Genomic DNA, 25,078 nt, shown 5'->3' on the forward strand with positions numbered 1-25,078 from the left:
GTGGTGGCGTGAGCAACGGCCAAAGTCCTTGCTTGAAGCATCCAGAACTTGCTCTGCAAATTTATTTCAACTTTGCTCTCAACTCCTTCACCTTAGAATACCTGGGAGGTGGCAGTCAACAAGGATGGAGAGCAGAAAGCGGCGAAGAGATATCTGGTTCAGCAACAGTGGTCACAGAGCTGGTCAAACCCGATGAAAGTGGAACCCACATTTTCAAAAATCAGAGCCGGAATCTGACAAGCCCTCCCTGACGCCTGTAAAAGAAAATGATTTTCACTTTTCATTGGCTGACCCTCCCAGAATTGAGACCTTGTTTCATTTTCATTGGTCATTGCTGCTGTCACGTCCTTTCACCACACCCAAAGCGCCCAGTGAGCTTTGGGGAAAACTGATTTACAGAGGTCGGGGGCGGGAATCCGCGAGCAGCTAGACTATTCCGCGCCCCCTGGCCCCCGCCCGCCCCCGCTTCCTCCTCACGGCCCTGCCCCGCCCCCTGGCCTGAAGCCACGCCCCTTCCACGGCCGGGCCCCGCCTCTCCATCCAGAGAGGGCGGGGACCTGGTGGCGGCCGCAGCCGCAGGAATATGCTGGAAGCCGGCTGGCGGGCGCCGGGGAGGTGCTGAACGGACAGTTCCCGCCGCTTTATTTGCCCGGCGGCGGGTAGGAGGGTGGGGCGGCCTTAGAGTCCGCTGGGCACGTGAGCGATGGAGACCATCTGGATCTACCAGTTCCGCCTCATCGTCATCGGGGACTCCACCGTGGGAAAGTCGTGCCTCCTGCACCGCTTCACTCAGGGCCGCTTTCCTGGGCTACGCTCCCCAGCCTGCGACCCCACCGTCGGCGTGGACTTCTTCTCCCGCCTGCTGGAGATCGAGCCCGGCAAGAGGATAAAGCTGCAGCTCTGGGACACGGCGGGACAGGAACGGTTCAGGTAGGACCCGGGGCGCTGGGACCCCACCCCCCCAGGGACCGCGCCGCCCCCTCGGTCCACCTGGGGCCCCCTCCCTAAGCGTTGGCTGCACCGGCCCGAGTCGGGAGTAGGTCTGGCCCTTCCCTCTCGAAAGTGCAAACACTCCATTCTCGCTTCCCCTTTGCCCCTCCTCTTCCAGGGACGACTTCCTCCTCCGCAATTTCTCACTTCTTTCTTTGGCTCCCATTTCCTGCGCCCCCTTTCCGTTTTTCCTTTCCCACCTGAACCCAGGTCACCCTCACCAGCCCCTCTTACCCAGCGCTCTGGCCCTGCGGGCATTTTAATCCCCAACTCTTCGTCTCCCCTGCTGCCTTCTCCCCAAACTCAGCGTCGCTCGCTGCGCACGCCCTGACCTGGCTACCCTTCTCCAAGCTCCACTTTTCCTCCTCTGACCGAGCAGCTTCCCATCTATGCGGCCCCGGAGAACTGCATAGAAGGATTCCCAGATTCGTGATTGATCCGTTTAGCTTTACAGCAAGCAGTGCTCCAGCCCAGATTACAGTATGAGCTCATTGGGCACCGTGCAGACGGAGATGAATGCGGTAATGGTCTGAATATCTCACAGCACCGAATGTGGTCATCAGAAATACAGGGCCAGGACCCGTGAGAGTGTGTCTTGTACAGCAACCAAGGACACAGTCACAACTGAGGAGTTTTTGTTTGTTGCATTGTTATTGTTTTTTAAGGACTGAGTTGTCTTTAGAAGTTTGCCGTCACTGGTGTTTTGATGGAGAAAAGAGAGATGTACATACTGAGATTTGTTAGGAACTTTTCCTTTATTTTATTTATAATAGGTACTTAACGTTCCAGGGTGATAATAGATCAGGAAATACTTTTCTACATGGAGGAGGAATACAAATAAATAGTCTCATTCTACATGCTCACCGAAACCCTGAAGGATTTCACAAAAGTGACTGCCAAATAAAAACTAAATGTAAATTGTATGCATTTCCTAGATATTTAAGATGGAATCAGATATGAAGCACATTTAAAATTTTTAGGATTCAAGAACTTTTTTTTTTTAGAGGAGGGTAAGAGATCTGATATATTGTAGTGTTTGGGACCCTTTTAAGGTTCTATTATCAACTGGAACTCATTAAAGCAAACATTTGGTAGTCTTCTACTTTTTGAATCGGTACTTCTTAACCATACTTCCCAAACATGACTCCCCCTCACCCCATCCAACACCCGTTCTGAGTGAGATCAGCCTACTTCTCTGAGAAAAAGAGAAAAAGCCTCCTTTAAAATAATTTTTCAAACTCTAATTCCTCATCTGTAAAATGGAGTCATTATGATCTCTAAGATTCATTACAGTTTTACCATTGTAAGGTTGACAGCAAATTCATTCACTTGTGATCTCAGTCAGAGATGAACGTTAGGATATTTCATGGTCGGTAAAAAGCATTTACAATAGATCTTGCTCTACCCTCTAAAGTGAAGTGAAGTTGCTCAGTCATGTCCGACTCTTTGCGACCCCATGGACTGTAGCCTGCCAGGCTCTTCCGTCCATGGGATTTTCCAGGCAAGAATACTGGAGTGGGTTACCATTTCCTTCTCCAAGGGATCTTCCTGACCCAGGGATCGAACCCAGGCTTCTCGCATTGCAGGCAGACTTCTTACCCTCTGAGCCACTAAAGTGAATATAGTAAAAACATGTTCTTTATAGCTTAACTTCTATACCATAACTTTATACCTTAAACTTCTAGCAACTACTAATAAATAAGAAGGCAGTGGCACCCCACTCCAGTACTCTTGCCTGGAAAATCCCATGGACGGAGGAGCCTGGTAGGCTGCAGTCCATGGGGTCGCTAAGAGTCGGACACGACTGAGCGACTTGACTTTTACTTTTCACTTTCATGCATTGGAGAAGGAAATGGCAACCCGCTCCAGTGTTCTTACCTGGAGAATCCCAGGGACAGGGAAGCCTGGTGGGCTGCCGTCTATGGGGTCACACAGAGTCGGACACGACTGAAGTGACTTAGCATAGCATTAGCATATGTAGTAAAATCTTCTTGAGTTTAAAACACTTTCCTTAAAAGTAACTCTTTTTTAAGAAATTAATTTATTTTAATTGGAGGCTAATTACTTTACAATAGTGTGGTGGTTTTCGCCATACATTGACATGAGTCAGCCATGGGTGCACATGTGTCCCCCCACCCTGAACCTCCCTCCCACCTCCCTCCCCACCCCATCCTTCAGGGTTGTCCCAGAGCATCAGCTTTGAGTGCCCTGCTTCATGCATCAGACTTGCACTGGTCATCTATTTTACATATGGTAATATACATGTTTCAGTGCTATTCTCTCAAATCATCCCCACCCTGGCCTTCTCCCACATAATGCAAAAGCCTGTTCTTTACATCTGTGTCTCTTTTGCTGCCTTGCACATAGGATTGTCATTACCATCTAAATTCCATTTATATATGTTAATATACTGTGTTGGTGTTTCTGTTTCCGACTTACTTCACTCTGTATAATAGGCTCCAGTTTCATCCTCCTCATTAGAACTAACTCAAATGTGTTCTTTTTTTTATTGCTGAGCAATACTCCATTGTGTATATGTACCATAACTTCCTTATCCATTCATCTGATGATGGACATCTATGTTGCTTCCATGTCTTATTTATTGTAAAGAGTGCTGCAATGAACATTGGGGTACACGTGTCTCTTTCAATTCTGGTTTCCTCAGTGAGTATGCCCAGCAGTGGGATTGCTGAGTCCTATGGCAGTACTCGGAGAATGCAATGGCAGCCCACTCCAATACTCTTGCCTGGAAAATCCCATGGATGGAGGAGCCTGGTGGGCTGCAGTCCATGGGGTCGCGAAGAGTTGGACACGACTAAGCGACTGCACTTTCACTTACTTTCATGCATTGGAGAAGGAAATGGCAACCCACTCCAGTGTTCTTGCCTGGAGAATCCCAGGGATGGGGGAGCCTGGTGGGCTGCCGTCTATGGGGTTGCACAGAGTTGGACACGACTGAAGTGACTTAGCAGCAGCAGCATGGCAGTTCTATTCCCAGTTATTTAAGGAATCTCCACCCCGTTCTCCATAGTGGCTGTACCAGTTTGCATTCCCACTGACAGTGTAAGAGGGTTGCCTTTTCTCCATACCCTCTCCAGCATTTATTGTTTGTAGACTTTTTGATGGCAGCCATTCTGACCTGTGTGAGATGATACCTCATTGTGATTTTGATTTGCATTTTTCTAATAATGAGTGATTTTGAGCATCTTATCATGTTTTTATTAGCCATCTGTCTGTCTTCTTTGGAGAAATGTCTATTTAATTCTTTAGCCCACTTTTTGATTGGGTCATTTTTCTGGTATTGAGCTTTGTGAGCTGCTTGTATATGGAGATTAATTCTTTGTCAGTTGTTTTGTTTGCTGCTATTTTCTCCCATTCTGAAGGCTGCCTTTTCACCTTGCTTATAGTTTCCTTCATCGTACAATAGCTTTTAAGTTTAACTGGGTCCCATATGTTTATTTTAGTTTTTATTTCCGTTACTCTGGGAGGTGGGTCATAGAGGATCTTGTTGTGATTTACATCAGAGAGTGTTCTGCCCTTGTTTTCCTCTAAGAGTTTTATAGTTTCTGGTCTTCCATTTAGGTCTTTAATCCATAAAAGCAGCTCTTAAACTTATTGTAAGGGATGGTTGTATTGTTAGATTTTAAAGATCTTTTCTGCTAAATACATAATTGTTTTTTAGTGCCTTTAAGAAAAATGTACATTTATTTTATAGATACTTTTTAAACTGGCTTCCCAGGTAGCCAAGTGGTAAAGAATCCACCTGCCAATTCAGGAGACAAGGTTTCAATCCCTGGGTAGGGAAGATTCCCCTGGAGTAAGAAATGGTGACTCACTCCACTATTCTGCCTGGAAAATTCCATGGGCATGGGAGGCTGGTGGGCTATAGTCCATGGGGTCACAAGGAGTCGGACATGACTGAGCACACACGCACATTTAAATCAGACAGTAACACTCATAATAATGCAAGGACATTTAGGGAACATTTACTGACAGTGAGTCATACTATATTTTGTTTGGCTCTTTACCAAAGATGTATTCCTTAAATCATATATATATCAGTAGCTGCCTCCAAATACTTGCTTTTCTCTCATTTAGCAGAACAATTTCTCCATAAAATTGCATTAAACAGTTATTGTTAAATCATTCTGTACCTTCCTCTAAGAAAATACAGATACTTATTTTGAGTAAGTGCATTTGTTTCATAGAAAGGTACTATTTAGTTCATGAATGTATAGTCATGTCATTAGTTGTAATCATACTGTTTAACTGTAATCAGCAATTTGTGGGAAACATTCCATTTACATTCTATTTGGAGGTTTATTGGTGATCAGATAAAAACAAATCGGTTTTAGACAGTTTAGGAGATAGCTTAAAAGCATAAACAAATATGTTCAATTCAGTTCAGTTCAGTCTCTCAGTCATGTCCGACTCTTTGCGACCCCATGAATCGCAGCACGCCAGGCCTCCCTGTCCATCACCAACTCCCGGAGTTCACTCAGACTCACGTCCATCAAGTCAGTGATGCTATCTAGCCATCTCATCCTCTGTCGTCCCCTTCTCCTCCTGCCCCCAATCCCTCCCAGCATCAGAGTCTTTTCCAATGAGTCAACTCTTTGCATGAGGTGGCCAAAGTATTGGGAGTTTCAGCTTTAGCATCATTCCTTCCAAAGAAATCCCAGGGCTGATCTCCTTCAGAATGGGCTGGTTGGATCTACTTGCAGTCCAAGGGACTCTCAAGAGTCTTCTCCAGCAACACAGTTCAAAAGCATCAGTTCTTTGGTGCTCAACCTTCTTCACAGTCCAACTCTCACATCCATACATGACCACAGGAAAAACCATAGCCTTGACTAGACGGACCTTTGTTGGCAAAGTAATGTCTCTGCTTTTGAATATGCTATCTAGGTTGGTCATAACTTTCCTTCCAAGGAGTAAGCGTCTTTTAATTTCATGGCTGCAGTCACCAGCTCCAAAAGGAGCCCAAAAAAATAAAATCAGACACTGTTTCCACTGTTTCCCCATCTATTTCCCATGAAGTGATGGGACCGGATGCCATGATCTTCATTTTCTGAATGTTGAGCTTTAAACTTTTTCACTCTCCACTTTCACTTTCATCAAGAGGCTTTTTAGTTCTTCTTCACTTTCTGCCATAAGGGTGGTGTCATCTGCATATCTGAGGTTATTGATATTTCTCCTGGCAATCTTGATTCCAGCTTGTGTTTCTTCCAGTCCAGCGTTTCTCATGATGTACTCTGCATATAAGTTAAAGGACAACAAAATAGTGAGCTGATGATTATGATACAAATAGCCTTAAGTTATCTTTTTCTGGGGGGTGGGGTGGCGGGGCGGGGGTGGGCTTCCCTTGTGGTTCAGCTGGTAAAGAATCTGCCTGCAATGTGGAAGACCTGGGTTCGATCCCTTGGTTGAGAAGATCTCCTGGAGAAGGGAAAGGCTACCCACTCCAGTATTCTGGCCTGGAGAATTTCAGTCCATGGGGTTGCAAAGAGTCAGAACAGGACTGAGCAACTTTCACTTTCACTTTTCATCATTTTTTTTTACCCAAATTTATTAAATAATTAATAACGCCTTAGTTTTTAAAGTTCAGAGCATATATTAATATGCTTGTAGCCAGTAACTAGTCACAAAAAATAAAAGAGAACAAAATCAAAGTGAAGAAAGTTTAGAAAAATGATGAATATGTGAGCATCTTTAGGAGATCAGTCCTGGGTGTTCCTTGGAAGGAATGATGCTAAAGGTGAAACTCCAGTACTTTGGCCACCTCATGCAAAGAGTTGACTCATTGAAAAGACTCTGATGCTGGGAGGGATTGGGAGCAAGAGGAGAAGGGGACAACAGAGGATGAGATGGCTGGATGGCATCACTGACTTGATGGACGTGAGTCTGAGTGAACTCCGGGAGTTGATGATGGACAGGGAGGCCTGGCGTGCTGCGATTCATGGGGTCGCAAAGACTTGGACACGACTGAGCAACTGAACTGAACTGAATACTCAATTGTTAAAGTTTTTGTTATTAACACTGTGTTTTAGTCAGAATAAATGTTAAATTACTGTATTAAGGATACTTAAAATTACATTGCCTTATTTAACGATAGTTCATTTCTCTCTTGTTTAACAGTCTCTAGGTAAGAGGTCCATCATTCAGGACCATCATTCAGATGCCTTCTACTCTCTTACTATCCAGGCCATCATTCAGATGCCTTCTCTCTTTCTTTCCTACCACCCCTAAAACATTATCATCATCTCTGTGGACAAAGCTGGGCTGTAGGCACACTGTGCCTGTTCAGGAAGAGGGGAAAGAAAGGATCTGCATCAAGGAATGTTGCTTTTAAGCAGGTGAGGCCAGTGTGGTGCAGATTACTTCAGCTCTCAGTTCATGGAGGAGAAAGGTCACAAGGCCACACTTACACAGGCCTGCCACGTGCTCTGGGAAAGGGGAAGGTGGATTCGGCGTTGCAGGTGCTGGGTGAAACTAACAGTCACCACTTCTATTTTTCAATCATCATAGTGAAAGAAGTTTAGTAGAAAAGGAAACAAAAATAAGGTTTAACAGTATTAATAGGGATGAATAAGTGTAAATATGACTAGACATATGCTATGCGATGCTATGCTAAGTCACGTCAGTCGTGTCCGACTCTGTGTGACCCCATAGACAACAGCCCACCAGGCTCCCTCGTCCCTGGGATTCTCCAGGCAAGAACACTGGAGTGGGTTGCCATTTCCTTCTCCAATACATGAAGTGAAAAGTGAAAGTAACTAGACAAATAGAGAGCGCCAAATGTAAGAACATAAATTTTGAATTTTTCTCATGAAAAGCATTTAAGGCGATCTGAAGATAAAATGAGATATAGCAACATTAGCTGTGGGGATAGAAAATCTGAAGCTTCAAGCCAGATTTGGCGTTTTATTTCCTGTTGTCTGGCCTTTGGGGTATTACAATTACAGCCAGAGGTTGTAAAGCTCAGAGAATAATGGCCTCCTAGTGCAGTGCTTCTCAGAGTGTGTTCTGCAGAACACTCAGACCATGTGATTCTTTTTAAAGGATGGGTTCTCTAATCAAATATGTTTGAAAATCCTTGTATTCCATTTCTCTCTTACAAAATTCATATCAAAGACGCCAAGAAGTCTTGAGTAAAGAAACATGTTTACCTTTGATTAAACTAGCATTTTCACCATTTATTTGAAGGGCTGTTCTTAAAATATGAAAATCTATGATTGGTAGTGTTCTAAGTATTATAATTTGGGGGAAACCCGTTTGATAAATTGCTTTAGTCACATTCTTTGAGCAGAACCAAGTAAACTTTTGAAGTTTGGAGCAATGGAAAACCTGCAAATATTAGTTAACCTTTTCCTCTAGCTCCTCTTCTACTGTGTATGTTTCTCTTCCTTATGTGTCCTACCCTTCCTTAAACTCCTTATTTTTTAATTTTCCTTTACCCTCTTCCTCTGTCAGTTTCTACTCGTAGTTTCCTCCCACCTTCTCTTCTTTCATTTCATTTTAATGTGTCTTTTTTGATCTCATTTCTTTTTAGCTTATTTCTCCTAATTTATCCCTCTGCCTCCCTTATGTCTCTGTTTTCTCCTTTGTCACTTCAAAACATTCATATGAAGTAAATATTTAAAAGTGGTTTGTTTTCTGTTCATAATTTTAAAAGTAAGCATCATGAACATTTTCTATTTTTCCTTAAGAGATCATTTAAGATTTCTAAACTAAATGGGTTTTTCTTTTGTTTTTAATTAATTATTTAGTTTCGGCTGCACTGGGTCTTCACTGGTTTGCACAGGCTTTCTCTCATTGCAGCAAGTGGGGGCTACTCTTCATTGCAGCGCACGTGCTTCTCACTGTGGTGGCTTGTCTTGTTGGCAGGAGCATAGGCTCTAGACGCGGGGGCTTCAGGAGTTGTACCACTCCAGGCCAGAAGTTGCTGCATGCAGGCTCTAGGGTGCGCAGGCTCTAGGGTGCATGGACTCAGTAGTTGTGGCCGCATGGGCCTAGTTGCTCCACAGCATGTGGAGTCTTCCCGGACCAGGGATCAAACCCATGTCCCCTGCATTGGCAGGCAGATTCTTTACCACTGCACCACCCTGGAAGTCCTGTTTTTGTTTTTTAAGGAAACTTTATTTGATCTCCACCCTCCTTACTGTGGTTCATGATTGTCAATAGAGATTTTCTGATAGTGGATTTGTGGGCTCATAATTACATAGGTAACAGAACAAAGATTGTTTGCAGTTAAGTGCTATAATCATTGCAGTCTGCTGTAGTTCCAAGTTATTAGAAACAATAGAAAGCTGGGCTCTATTTGTATTGAGTGATCAGATAATACAGTGTTTTGATTACAGTTATTTGTGTTGTAACAGAAATAAAGCCAAATTAGATTAGATATAAGGAATAAATTATAAATGATACCGATTTCATGAGAAGCAAAATCTCAATGAACATACAGGTGTTCTAACAACATGTGTTTGTGGATTTTCTATTTCCATTTATCCAGTGCTGTCAGCTCCTGACTGTGTCAGTCCCTGAGCTTCTTATTCAAATTCTTAAAAGAAAAAATATCATTGATATTTGATTGGCCAATGAGTCAGCTCCCCTAGGGTTGGGTTAAGATAATATACACATAAAATACAAAGGAATTATACAAATATTGAGATATGTTTTATGAGTCATACAAAGCAAATGACTCTGTAGGAGTCTACTTTTGGGGAAAGAGAAATTCACAGAAGAAAAAAATGAGCAGTCACCCCCAAAAGTATACCTTCTCATGTTCCAGAGTAAAATGATATGTAAAAAGAAGCCAGCATCATTTCTAACAAGTGTAGCAGAATGTAGAAAGATGACGCTTGTAGCCAAGTATATTTTTATATGCTGAAATTTATTTTCACTGTCCATTCAGAACATTCAGACCATTTTGAGTGATTGCATAGTCAGTACAATTAAGAAACTAGCCATTAAAAAAAGAAGACGCTAGCCATTAATTTCAAAAACCTGTGATTAGTTTTCTTAATTTCCTTTTTCTTCAATGAATCAATTGATTTCTCCTATGTAGCCATAACCTCAATGACATATTGGTATATGAAGGTGATTATACATCCTCTTTAGTAACTAAATATTGTAAATAAAGCAGACTAAATATTGTACTTTAGTGTTTGAAGACCCTAGGCCAGCAGTAGGCAAAATTGCAAAGTAAGTAGAATGCATTCTTAGGGCGTTTGGTGCTTGCCCACGTTTTCTTTCCTACTGTTTTTGAATAGTAAGATCTTGACCAACTCTTCTATTTTCCCTCACATCTCAGTTGAAAAGCCATTCCTTACTTCTCCATCCTAGCTTCAGTGAGAGAAGTAGCTGGAAGACCAAGAGATACAAAAATATTAAAAGAATAAGGGTTCTTCTAGGAGTATTTCTGTTCAAAAAGAGAATGACCACCTTTTATCATCTTGAGGTAATGTTTCCCTGTTGGTGGAGTTGTGAATCTGTGGCTGAAGGGTGTTGGAGTTTCCTCTCATCATGCTGCGTCAGTGACCACCTATTCTGACATGCTGGCCCCACATTTAGCTTTCAAGGAAACGGCTAGAAAAAAAATTAGTAATGTTGTCAGTATATGAATCACTCAGTAAAGTTTTCCCATGAAGAAGAGTGCTTTTGCTTAGTCTCAGAGAAAGAGAGAGAATAAATTTCTACCCGTTGTTGGTCAGTTTCGATAGCATATAAAGATTTCTTAACAACTTAGCCTCCATAGCCATTTTACTTAAAGTTTAAAGAGCAACTTCTTGGAATGATCAGAGATTATTTATTGTGATGTTTTAAAGAGCCAGTTATTCTTATCCTGAGTTAGAAGAAATCTGCATTCTTCCAGTTTGTTCTATGAAGTAGTGGAAAAGAAAGGTGAACCACTCAAATAATACTGAGGTACACACACACACACACCAGAGAACATCAGATTTTACTTTAATAAAATATTTTCATTCTTTCTGAAGTGAAATCCTACAAAACCTATACTTTATGATACTAATAAATCTGCCTCCAAACATCAGTAACTTAATCAATTCTGACAATATGTAATTCAGAGTTTATTTAAAAATTATTACCCTACACAGTCTACCTCACTTATCATGAAACAAACATCATTAAAAACCCATTGTTTTCTGAAAGGAATCACTTCATGTAATAAAGTACTATTCTGAGCTATAGGAGTTCCAGAAAAATGTGAAACAGAGGTCCAGTACACTTCAAAGTTAAAAGTATATTTTTATTTTAAGCTGTGAAAGAGTTTCAAAATAGCGATAGTAGCTCTGTATATCAGAGTCGGACACAACTGGCGTGACTTACCGTGCATGCATGCTTTGGAGAAGCCAGTGGCAGCCCACTCCAGTGTTCTTGCCTGGAGAATCCCAGGGACGGAGGAGCCTGGTAGACTGCCGTCTATGGGGTCACACAGAGTCGGACACGAATGAAGCGACTTAGCAGCAGCAGCAGCAGCAGCAGTTCTGTATATAAGCATGACTGAGAAACTGTAGATGGCTTGGTGGCATATTATTTTATTTTGGCTGAAAATCTTAGTGTTCTTTAAAACATTCTTAAAATGTACTGAATTTTGTTTTTTCTATTTCCTTCCTATGGTAATGATTCATTTTTAATTGAGGAATAATATGCTAAATAAATTTTATTTTTTACTGGGAGTAAGTCTTGAAGACCATCCACTCGTACCAGTATCTAGGATATAAATAAACCATCAAAAATGTCACAATGCCAAAAAAAATGGGTAGGGTAACAGAGACTTCTCTCCTAGGTTTATTTCCACTTCACTGGTATAATGAGTGCATTAGAGTCACCTGAGAAAGGTCTTTAGCAAGCCAGGCCCCAAAAGTTATCAGTGACTTTTCTTGGCAAAATATTATCCTTCTGTTGTGGCTCAGACCATAAAGAATCTGCCTGCAGTACAGATAGACCCGGGTTCAATATTTGGGTTGGGAAAATCCCCTGGAGAAGGGAATGGCTACCCACTCCAGTATTCTTACCTGGATATATTTCCATGGACAGAGGAGTCTGGTGGGCTACAATGTCTAGGGTCACAAAGAGTTGGCCACAACTGAAGCTATTTAGAATGCATGCATGTGCCTATTTCTTCCCCTACTTTTTCTGTAATTGGTCAGAATCTCTGTCTAAATTATCTTCCTGTATCAAAAGTAGTTTTTCATCTGATTCTTCAGCCTTTCCAAATGTATTTCTGTTTTGTAGGACATAGTGCGATATGGCCTGAAACAGATAAGGCTAAAGGACAGCTTTAATAACAGACTCCTGCCTCAGAAATACAAAAGAATAGTGTGTGGCCTGAACTGAACCCTCTTCTCTGAGGAGAGATCAACAGAGAATACTGCAAATGAGAGTTAATAGATACTATGAACTTCTTGGCTATAAGAGAAGACATTAAAAAAAAAAAAAAAGTATAGATTCTCAAATTCTAGGCATTGCTTATCATTTTTCTTCAGAATAGCATTTTTCAAAGTAATAGGTATAATTTGAGTAAAATTTCCTTGATCAAATACTGTTAGAAATGCTGGGGTTTTGCAAGATTTCTCAGAGCTTTAGTATAATACTAATATTCTAATATACTTTGTAAACACCCAAGACATGCTTAGTGTTTCCCAACCCAGAGTCCCATTATATAGAATGGGAAAGACTAGCAATCTCTTGAAGAAATCAGAGACACCAAGGGAACATTTCATGCAAAGATGAGCACAAAAAAGGATAGAAATGGTACGGACCTAACAGAAGCAGACGATATTAAGAAGAGGTGGCAAGAATACACAGAAGAACTATACAAAAAAAATCTTCATGACCCTGATAACCACGATAGTGTGATCACTCACCTAGAGCCAGACATCCTGGAATGCGAAGTCAAATGAGCCTTAAGAAGCATTACTACAAACAAAGCTAGTGGAGGTGATGGAATTCCAGCTGAACTATTTCAAATCCTAAGATGATGCTGTGAAAATGCTGCATTCAGTATGCCAGCAAATCTGGAAAACTGAGCAGTGGCCACAGGACTGGAAGAGGTCAGTTTTCATTCCAATCCCAAAGAAAGGCAATGCCAAAGAATGTTCAAACTATCATACAAGTGCCCTCATTTCACACACTAGCAAAGTAATGCTCAAAATTCTCCAAGCCAGGTTTCAACAGTACATGAACCATGAACTTCCAGATGTTCAAGCTAGATTTTGAAAAGGCAGAGGAACCAGAGATCAAATTGCCAACATCCACTGGACCATTGAAAAAGCAAGAGAGTTCCAGAAAAACATCTACTTTTGCTGTATTGACTACAACAAAGTCTTTGACTGTGTGGATCACAACAAACTGTGGAAAATTCAAGAGATGGGAATACCAGCCCACCTGAATTGCCTCCTGAGAAATCTGTATCCAGGTCAAGAAGCAACAGTTAGATCTGGACATGGAATAACACTGGTTCCAAATAGGGAAAGGAGTACGTCAAGGCTGTATATTGTCACCCTGCTTATTTAACTTATATGCAGAGTACATCATGTGAAATGCTGGGCTAGATTAAGCACAAGCTGGAATCAAGATTGCCAGGAGAAATATCAATGACCTCAGATATGCAGATGACACCACCCTTATGGCAGAAAGCAAAGAACTAAAGAGCCTCTTGATGAAAGTGAAAGAGAAGAGTGAAAAAGTTGTCTTAGGTCATGGCATCTGGTCCCATCATTTCATGGCAAATAGATGGTGAAAAAATGGAAACAGTGACAGATTTTACTTTCTTGGGCTCCAAAATCACTGCAGATGGTGACTGCAGCCATGAAATTAAAAGATGTCTGCTCCTTGGAAGAAAAACTATGACCAACCTAGACAGTATATTCAAAAGCAGAGACATTACTTTGCCACCAAAGGTCCGTCTAGTCAAAGCTATGGTTTTTCCAGTAGTCATGTATGGATGTGAGAGTTGGACCATAAAGAAAGCTGAGCACTGAAGAATTGATGCTTTTGAAGTATGATGTTGGAGAAGACTCTTGAGAGTCCCTTGGACTGCAAGGAGATCCAACCAGTCCCTCCTAAAGGAAATCAGTCCTGAATATTCATTTAAAGGACTGATGCTGAAGCTGAAACTCCAATACTTTGGCTACCTGATGGGAAGAACTGACTCATTGGAAAAGACCCTGGTGCTGGGAAAGATTGAGGGCGGGAGGAAAAAGGAACAACAGAGGATGAGATGGTTGGATGGCATCACTGACTCAATAGACATGAGTTTGAGTAAGCTCTGGGAGTTGGTGATGGGCAGGTAAGCCTGACGTGCTGCAGTCCATGGGGTTGTAACGAGTCAGACACGACTGATCAACTGAACTGAACTGAACTGATTTTGGGAATCAATAGAGAGATTGGAACACTTCAAAGAAAAAGTGTAGGCAATTCCTTAAATTTTAGAATATATTTGAGAACCTCTCATGGTTTCTTCTCTCATTTGATTCTCTTTCTCTTTTTTAAAATTATTTATTATTTTAGTTTTGACTGTGCTAGGTCTTTGTTGCTGCACAGGTTTTTCTCTAATTGCAGTGAGCAGTCACTCCTCTAGTTGTGGTCCACAGGCTTCTTATTGCAGTGGATTCTCTTGTTGCAGAGCACAGGGTCTCGGGTGTGCAGACTTTGTAGCTGAGGCACCTGGGCTGAGTAGTTGCGGTTCCCAAGCTCTTGAGCACAGGCTCAGTAGTTGTGGCACACAGGCTTCCACAGCATGTGTGATCTTCCTGGGTCAGGGATTGATCCCATGTCTCTGGCACTGACAGGAGAATTCTTTAATGCTGAGCCACCAGGGAAGCCCTCTCTCTCTTTTGCTGGTGCTTCTAGATGACTTCGTCAGGTCTCCGTTTCAAAATTAAAAGGTTCCTTCACTTGTTTTAAGGGCTACAGAAAGGTTCTGGGAGTAGGAAATTAAAAATTAATGAAGCAAATATGAGATGAAATTTAAGATGTATTTGATAGGACTGGAGGATAGACTCTGAAAAGAGAATTAGAAGTAGAAGAGAAGGTATAAATAATTGTATAGGAGAGATCTATTGGAGGCAAGGTACATTAGTGAGAGTTGAATTGAAAATGAAATCCAAGAAAATGCCATGGACTGTATAGTCCACAGGGTGGCAAAGAGTCAGACACGGCTGAGTGACTTTCACTTTTTGGCTTCCCAGATAGCTAGTTGGTAAAGAATCCACCTGCAATGCAGGAGACCTCAGTTCGATCCCTGGTTTGGAAAGATCCCCTGGAGAAGGGAAAAGCTACCCCCTCCAGTATTCTGGCCTGAAGAATTCCGTGGACTGTGTAGTCCATGGGTCACCAAGAGCTGGTCATGAGTGAGTGACGTTGACCTCAGCTCCATGTAGTTTCTACCCCAAAAAATATTTTGTTTGTGTACAACCCCACCACACTCCCATCTCTATAGATCCAAGTTAATTACTGTGTCTACTCAAACCATTATTTTTCAGCTATATTCAGAAACAAAAGGAGAAACAGCTTTACACAATAGAAGTGGTACTGATAACTGACAGCAAACACTTGTGGCTGCAACGACAATCAACTTTCCCCTGCATGCAGTACTCAGTGACTGCACGCCACACTCAGTAACAGGAATGAACCCAACCCACTGCAACAGAAGAATTCATATGAAGTTTTTTGCCTTGATAAACACGGAAAGATACTGGGTATTAAGCAAGTTCAGTTCAGTCGCTCAGTTGCGTCCGACGCTGCGACCCCATGAATCACAGCATGCCAGGCCTCCCTGTCCATCACCAACTTCTGGAGTTCACTCAAACTCATGTCCATTGAGTCGGTGATGCCATCCAGCCATCTCATCCTCTGTCATCCCCTTCTCCTCCTGCCCCCAATCCCTCCCAGCATCAGGGTCTTTTCCAATGAGTCAACTCTTAGCATGAGGTGGCCAAAGTATTGGGAGTTTCACTTTAGCAGCAGTCCTTCCAATGAACACCCAGGACTGATCTCCTTTAGAATGGACTGGTTGGATCTCCTTGCAGTCCAAGGGACTCGCAAGAGTCTTCTCCAACACCACAGTTCAAAAGCATCAATTCTTCGGCGCTCAGCCTTCTTCACGGTCCAACTCTCACATCCATACATGACCACAGGAAAAACCATAGTCTTGACTAGAGGAACCTTTGTTGGCAAAGTAATGTCTCTGCTTTTGAATATGCTATCTAGGTCGGTCATAACTTTCCTTCCAAGGAGTAAGCGTCTTTTAATTTCATGGCTGCAATCACCATCTGCAGTGATTTTGGAGCCCAAAAAAATAAAGTCTGACACTGTTACCACTGTTTCCCCATCTATTTCCCATGAAATGATGGGACCAGATGCCATGATCTTAGTTTTATGAATGCTGAGCTTTAAGCCAGCTTTTTCACTCTCCTCTTTCATGAACAGTATGAAAAGGCAAAATGATAGGGTATTAAGCAAAGCTACAAGCAAATACTGGCTATGGTGTCCTAAAATTTCAAAAGTACTATGAACTAGCTTTCTATTTTTTTTTGAGAGAAACTGAAATCCATCGGGATAATGATTTACCTGTGGAAATCTATGCATTTATTTAAATTAACTGGGTACAAGTCACTATACAAAAATAGATGTAAAAATAAATAAGATGTAGTCTCACATTCAAGGCCCATGTTGTCTCTGTACTGGATAGAGTACAGACTATATTGCAATTCAGAAACTGGCCAAATATGGTACCTTAAATGATACAGAATTTTATTTCTCTCTCCCCTGTGTTAATGGTCCAGCATGAGCAGTTCTGGACTATTTAAGTGACTATGTCTCAGCATCAGTTTCCAGGGTTTTCCAGTCATTGCCATTCCTAACAAGCAAGAAGGAGAAAGAAGCAGCCTACGGCAAATGGCTTCTTTAAGCAGATGAACCTCAGACTGCACATGTAATTTATCATGTTCCATTGATCCAAACTTAGTGATATGCCAAAACTAACTAAGAAAACTGGGGAAATATAGTTTCTATATGAGTTGCTGTGTGCAAGCAAAAACTCATGGAGTTCTATTACTAAAAGAAGACAGGGAGAATAGACCCTGGGGGACAATTAGAGATCTTTCTCACAGACTCATAGCAAAGAAAGATAATAAATAATTGGAATAAAGGCTGGTAAGTACTAAAATAAATTCTGGTGGCAGAACAAAGGGGAAAATTGTCTTCTGTGTGTAGGGTGAGGGCGTGTTTCAGAGGATGTATCTGAAAGAATGTGGTCCTTGATGCTGAGACATGAAGGGTATGTCAGTAGTAAGAGAAATAACAATAGGAAGCAATAACGATAAACTGGAAGAAGTGGCTTCCAGTAATGACAGCAGATTGAATAATTATGCCTTTTTTAGCTTTTTTTCTGAAACCTCACCAAAGTGACAGTTTTGGTTTTTAACCATAGACCCTAGCAAGAATAGGTAACAAGACAACAGCAAAAAAAAAATCTGATGGAGGAATGATCATGAATTAGCAATTTAAAGAAAATTAGCTTCTAAGCTGGGGGTGGGAAAAGCGAAAAACCAAACCAGTATATATTATTGAGTTCTCTAAAGACCCAGTAAATGGTGACACCAAATACTTCTGAATTAGGGATACTTCTGAATAAGGATCATTGATTGTCAATCTGTTTAAGAAAGATTGGGTCCTCACATCTCCTCCACCATTCCATGCAACAGTTGACTTCCTCTTCCCGCATATCAGCAAAAGACTAGAAATTTATTCTTTGAAAAAGTTAAACATAGAATCTCTTACTGAAATGATCAGGCATAATTGAGGTTGGGATCCCTTATTAAAAGTAAGGACTTTATGTGAATGTGTACATGTTGTATGCTAAGACTGTCTAGCCTTCTTCCCTGTCTTAGCTTCCAGAATGCTGACAATCAGACCTTCACCCTTCAAACAGAACATTGGTGAAATCATTTCAGAAGAATTTGACCAGGCCAAGAAGAAAGACTTACGATACCAGCATTAGCAATTCTTCAGCTAAGTGATCCATCCTGATCATATTATGAGTTAGGCTTTTAGTCTCAATGAAAGATTACGAGAAATATTAGGAAATCCAAAATAGAAATCTAGAAACTGAAATAAACAGAAGCCAAAAGCAACCAGAAAAACAAATTTGATAAGGGAGAAGGGAATGTTTTCGAAGTACAACCCCTCCCCCCCCAAAAAAACCCTGTCTTTAATTTTCTCAGAGAGAAAATAGGAAAATATTGAAATCATAAAAGAATAGATACTGTTTTTTCAAAAGAATATGCTGAGGAAAAAAAAAGCTTTTGGAAACACAATAGAAAAAAATAAAACACAATATAAAGTTGGGGAAGTCCCTCAAAAAATAGGACAAAAGGACAAAGACTTAGAAAATAGGAAAAAAAAAAAAAAAATATATATATATATATATATATATTTTTTTTTTTTTTAGTTAGAGGACTGTTCCATTAGGTTCAATAAAAACACTACAGGCATTCCAGAAAAATGGAACAGAAAAAAACAGAAAAGAAATGATCAGTGAAGCAATTTAAAAAATATTTCCAAGATGTAGGGACCTGAGTTTTCAGATTAGAAGAGTCCAGCACAATAGATGAAAGTAGACACATCCTAAGGGACATTGTCATGAAATTCTAAACCCTGGGGCCACAGAAAAGTTCCTACAAACTTCTGGAGTAGGGCAGGAAAGGGATATGGGATAATAGGTAATGGGTCACATAAAAAAGATCAGGAATCAGATTGACTTCACACTTCCTGTAAATAACAATTGAACCTTGAAGGCAATGGAAAGATTTCAAAATTCTGAAAGAATTCTGTGTCTGACCATTCAACTGTGAAAACAAAATAAAAACATGCAAAACTTCAAAATATTACCTCATGCATCTTTTTTTCCTCATGTATCTTTTTTTTTTTTTAAGCTTTTTATTTTGTTTTAGGGTATAGCCGATTAACAATGTTGTGATTCAGATGAACAGGAAAGTGACTCATACATATACATGTACATATGTGTACCCATACATATATGTGTATCCATTCTCCCCGAAACTCCCCTCCTTTCCGGGCTACCACATAACACTGAGCAGAGTTCCCTGTACTGTACAGTATGTCCCTGTTGGTAATCCATTTTAAATATAGTGTGTGTACCTGTCCATCCCAAACTTCATAACTATCCCTTCCCCTCATCCTTTCCCCTGGCAACCATAGTTCATTCTCTAAGTCTGTGAGTCTGTTTCCGTTTTGTAAGTAAGTTCATTTGTATTATTTCTTTTTAGATTCTACATTAAGGGATGTCATATGATATTTCTCCTTCTCTGTCTGACTTACTTCACTCAGTATGACAATCTCTAGATCCACCCATGTTGCTGCAAATAGCATTATTTCATTCTTTTAATGGCTGAGTAATAGTCCATTTTTTATATGTACCACATCTTTATCTGTTCCTCTGTTGATGGGCATTTAGGTTACTTCCATGGTTTGGCTATTGTAAACAATGCTGCAGTGATCATTGGGGTGCATGTATCCTTTTGGACTATATTTCCTCCAGATATATGCCCAGGAGTGGGATTCTTTGGTTATAGGTGGCTAAAGTATTGTAGCTTTAGCATCAGTCCTTCTATTTCTAATTTCATAGCATTGTGATCAGAAAAGATGCCTGATATGATTTCAGTTTTCTTAAACTAACCAAAGCTTACCTTGTGGCCCAGCATATGGTCAATCCTGGAGAACCTTTCATGTGCACTTGAGAAAAATGTGTAGCCTGCTATTTTTGGATGGAATGCTCTATAAATACCAATTAAGTTCATCAGGTGTAAAGTGCCACATAAGGTCTGTGTTTCCCTATTAATTTTCTGTTTGGATGATGTGTCCTTTGATGAAGTCAAAGTCAAGTCGCTCAGTCGTGTCCGACTCTTTGTGACCCCATGGACTATAGCCCACCAGGCTTCTCCATCCATGGGATTTTCCAGGCAAGAATACTGGAGTGGGTTGCCATTTCCTTCTCCAGGAGGTCTTCCTGACCCAGGGATTGAACCCGGGTCTCCCGCATTGTAGTCAGACGCTTTACCATCTAAGCATGGGAAAGGGGAAATAAATGCAGAAAATATCTGAGTCACTCCTAGGTAACAGGCCCTAAGAAGCCTGTTTTTAATTAAACCACCACATAATTTAAAATTTTTACACGTTCTAATTATTCAGTTCCAAAACACCAAACTTTTGTTGCACAAGGTCCCCATGGAAAGGCCCCCTCAGCAGGACAGCCACAGATTCTGCCATGAAAGTGCAGCAAGGTGCCATCCTCCCTTCTTTTCTGCTTGGGCGGCCACCAGGTTTTTAAATCCATGCACCCTACTAAGTTTCTAGGGTGCAATTTGTGGACCCTTCCCTTTCCCATCCCAGCAGGTGGTCAAGGGCCCGCATTGATGAAAGTGGTCCACTATTATTGTATTACTGTTGATTTCTCCCTTTATGGTTGTTAGTATTTGCCTTACATATTGAAGTGCTCTTGTGTTGGGTGCATATATATTTATAATGGCTATATCTTCTTGGATTGATCCCTTGATCATTATGTAGTATCCTTCTTTTCTCTTATAACAGTCTTTGTTTTAAAGTCTATTTTGTCTGATATGAGTATTGCTATTCTAGCTTTCTTTTGATTTCCATTTGCATGAAATACTTTCTCCCATCCCCTTACTTTCAGTCTGTAAATGACCCTAGGTCTGAGGTGGGTGTCTTATAGACAGCATATATTGGGTCTTGTTTTTGTATCCACTCAGCCAGTCTATGTCTTTTGGTTGGTGCATTTAATCCATTTACATTTAAGGTAATTATTGATATATATGATCCTATTACCATTTTCTTAATTGTTTGGAGTTTATTTTTTCTTTTCCTTCTCTTGCATTTCCCGCCTGGAGAAGTGCCTTTAGCATTTATTGTAAAGCTGGTTTGGTGGTGCTCCTAACTTTTGCTTGTCTGGAAAGCTTTTGATTTCTCCATCAAATCTGAAGGCGAGTCTTGCTGAGTAGTGTATTCTTGATTGTAGGTTCTTCCCTTTCATCACTTTAAATATATCATGCTATTCCTTTCCGGCTTAGAGGGTTTCTATTGAAAAATCAGCTGAAAGTTATGGGAGTTGGCTTATATGTTATTAGTCATTTTTCCCTCATTTCTTTTAATAGTTTATCTTTGTCTTTAATTTTTATCAATTTGATCACTATGTGTCTTCAGCATGTTCCTTCTTGGGTCTATCTTTCCTGGTACTCTCTGCACTTCCTGGTCTTAGCTGACCATTTCTTTTCCCATGCTGGGGGAGTTTTCAGCTGATTATCCCATCAAATATTTTCTCAGGTCTTTTCTCTCTCTCTCTTCTCCTTCTGGGACCCCTATAAATATGAATGTTGGTGCATTTAATGTTGTCTCAGAGGTCTCTTATGCTGTCTTCATCTCTTGTTTTGTTTTGTAATATTCTTTTTTGTGGCTGTGATTTTTTCCTTTTGTCTTCCAGGTCACTTATCTGTTCCTCTGCCTCGGTTATTCTGCTATTGATTCTTTCTAGTATTATGCATCTCTGTTTGTTCTTGATAGTTCTTCTGGGTTTTTGGCAAACATTTCTTGCATCCTTTGCATTCTTTTCCTGAGATCATGGATCATCTTCACTATCATTATTCTGAATTCTTTTTCTGGAAGATTGCTATCTCCACTTCATTTAGTTGTTTTTCTGGGGTTTTGTTGCTTCATGTGGGACATAACTCTCTGCTTTTTCATCCTAATTAACTTTCTGTAATGTGGTTTTTGTTCTAACCATTGTGGGATCATGGTTCTTCTTGCTTCTTCTGTCTGCCCTCTGGTGGATGAGGCTAAGGCTTGTGCAAGCTTCCTGATGGGAGGTACTGATGGTGGGAAAAACTGGGTCTTGCTCTAGTGGACAGGGCTGTGCTCTTAATCCAATTATCTGCTGATGTGTGGGGCTGCACTCCCTCCTTATTAGTTTGGCCCTGACGTTACCCAGCCTTAGAGTCTAAAGGCCCTGCATGCATGCCTTCATGCTAAGTCGATTCAGTTATGTCCTACTCTTTGCAACCCCATGGGCTGTAGCCCGGAGAAGGCAATGGCACCCCACTCCAGTACTCTTGCCTGGAAAATCCCATGGACGGAGGAGCCTGGAAGGCTGTAGTCCATGGGGTCGCTGAGGGTCGGACACCACTGAGTGACTTCACTTTGACTTTTCATTTTCATGCATTGGAGAAGGAAATGGCAACCCACTCCAGTGTTCTTGCCTGGAGAATCCCAGGGACAGGGGAGCCTAGTGGGCTGCCATCTATGGGGTCACAAAGAGTCAGACATGACTGAAGTGACTTAGCAGTAGCAGGGCTGTAGCCCGCCAGGCTCCTCTGTCCATGGGATTCTCCAGGCAAGAAAACTGGAGTGGGTTGCCATATCCTCCTCCAGGGGATCTTCCCAACCCAAGTATCAAACCCACATCTCTTATGTCTCTCTCATTGGTAGACGGGCTCTTTACCAGTAGAGCCACCTGAGAAGCTGCCATGGTAGGACTAATGGCAGCCTCCAAGAGGGCTCACACCAAGGGGCACCTCCTAGGACTACTGCTGCCAGTGCCCCCATCCCTGCAGTGAGCCACTGCTGATCCATGCCTTTGCAGGAGACCCTCAAACACTAACAAGTAGATGTGGTTCAGTCTCCTGTGGAGTCACTGCTCCTTTCCCCTGGGTCCTGGGGCACACAAGATTTCTGTGTGTGTCCTCCTAGAGTGGAGTCTCTGTTTCCCCTGGTCCTGTGGGAGTCCTGTAATCAAATCCTGCTGGCCTTCAAAATCTGCTTCACTGGAGACTCCTAGTCCCTGCTGGATACCCAAGCTGGGAAGCCTGACATAGGGCTCAGAATCTTCACAACAGTGGCAGAACTTTTTTTGTAATATTGTTCTCCAATTTGTGGGTTTCCCAACTGGTGGGTATGAGATTTGATTTGATCATGATTGTGCCCCTCCTACCATCTTGTTGTGGCTTCTCCTTTGTCTTTGGTTGTGGGGTATCTTTTTTGGTGGGTTCCATCATCTTCCTGTTGATGGTTGGTCAACAGCTAGTTGCAATTTTGGTGCACTCACAGGAGGATGTGAGCACTCATCCTTCTACTCTGCCATCTTGAACAAGTCTCCCTCATGCGTCTTTTTTAGGAAGGTACTTGAAGATATGCTCTATATCTCTCTATATATATAAACACAGACAAGCACACACATGCAAGTAAAAGAATAAACTAGGAATGAAGACATGGGCTACGAGGAACAGGAGATTTACTTCTAAAGAAAAGCAAAGGAAATGCCCTAGAAAATGGTGAAGGGAGATCCAGGATGCTTTCTCTGCCCCAGATACCAAGGACAACCAGGCCTAACTGACTGGAGCAGGGAGAAGATTATAGGAGAGAATCCTCAAGAAGGTGAAATTGACAGAAGAGCTAACAGGAATGAACTTTCTAAAAGATGGCAACTGGCAGAGTTTGGGGTTGGATTACTGAGGCCTGCATGGAAAACTAGCCAAAAAAAGAAAAGGAAGGAAAAAATGTGGTAAAGAGGGTGCACTCATTATCTGATGCTTCTTTTCCTCTGGACACATGGGAAGAATATATTTCCTACCCTCTTGCACTTAGAATCATATGACTATTTCTGGCCAATAGATTTGACCAGAACTCACATGTGATAGTTTTAAAATACAGCCCAGATTTTCTTTTAACCTTCTTCCTATCAAGAGGTGGGTTATTTCTTACTGTAGCATAGCCTGGTCTATCTTGATTAATATGCAAGATAATTATCAACTCTAAGGAAAAGAAATCATAGTTTATTTCAGGGCTCAGCATTGAAAAGTTTACATGGTCAGAATAACCAAATGCCAAGAAATGATCTTTCTACAATTATGATATAATGATACAGTATTGGCAGGTTTGGGGAATGGGAAAAATAAGGATGTTCTATAAGTACACAGTTAACTTTGATGAAAACATGAATTTAGAAAAAGAATAGAAAAGAACCTTATTCTAATTTCTTGAAAATAAAAGCTGCATAATTTCAGATATAGAATGAAATGAGAAAAGGATAAACACCAACATAAATTATAAAATGTGGAGAGATATACAAAGCCACATGAAATGAAGCAATATTGAGAGAGTCATATGGAAGCAGACGTCACAAAATGGTAGGAGGATTATAGCCCAAGAGAAAATGTTCTTTACTTACATTAAACCACATAATGCATTTGTTACACGGAAGATCAAATATCATGAGACGCTATCATCGTCTCATTTTTGTCCTGCAAAAGGATGCCAGAGAGTGTCAGAATAAGTGCTAGTCTTTTCTACACTTTCTGGTACCATACCACATGGAAAATAAGCATCTTTCATTATTGCCTTACAGACACATGGTGAAGCTAGAAACATTTCTCATTAATTTCTAAATAAATTATTTGGATTTTCACATGACATGTCTACCATCTAGAATCCACTACAGAGGACAATTTGAATTACTACCAATTTAAATACAATAGTTCTTTAGAAAAGGTGAATGATTTCACCTATATGTTTATAGTGTGTGCTGCTATTCAGCCCTCTTCTCCTCTTTGTTATTTGGCCTATTTCATGAATCCCCACTATAAATATCTAAAGGAGATAAGCTCTTTTATATTTTCCTCTGTTATTCTCCCATTTGCTTATTATTTGTATGCTGCCTGGGGATAGCCTTACAGAGTCTCAACTTACTAATTCAGTTGTTTATTTATTTACAACTCGCAATAGGCCTCACACATGCCCAGTTTTGTTTTAGACACTAGGATGCTGCTGCTGCTGCTGCTGCTGCTAAGTCGCTTCAGTCGTGTCCGACTCTGTGTGACCCCATAGACGGCAGCCCACCAGACTCCCCCATCCCTGGGATTCTCCAGGCAGGAACACTGGAGTGGGTTGCCATTTCCTTCTCCAATAGACACTAGGATACAATGCACCAAAAAATGAAAAAAAAAAATCTTTGCTCTTGTGTAGCTTATCTTCTACTTAG

The 25,078-nt window shown here is 41.2% G+C and overlaps 1 protein-coding gene across 2 annotated transcripts in view; it reads left to right on the forward strand.

Annotated features, from left to right (window-relative positions):
• Positions 1 to 540: 540 nt before the first annotated feature.
• The window catches only part of RAB39A (RAB39A, member RAS oncogene family), a 63,149-nt gene continuing 38,611 nt past the window's right edge, over positions 541 to 25,078 (forward strand). Inside the window, exon 1 of one of the 2 annotated variants that reach the window (XM_055547788.1) lies at positions 541 to 930. In XM_055547788.1, coding sequence (XP_055403763.1) covers positions 704 to 930 — 227 coding nt within the window. In that variant the 5' untranslated portion in view covers positions 541 to 703. The remainder of the gene's footprint in view (positions 931 to 25,078) is intronic. The other variant, XR_008702796.1, reaches the window with a different exon arrangement.

This window comes from Bubalus kerabau, chromosome 15, assembly GCF_029407905.1.
Source record: "Bubalus kerabau isolate K-KA32 ecotype Philippines breed swamp buffalo chromosome 15, PCC_UOA_SB_1v2, whole genome shotgun sequence".
NCBI lineage: Eukaryota > Metazoa > Chordata > Mammalia > Artiodactyla > Bovidae > Bubalus > Bubalus kerabau.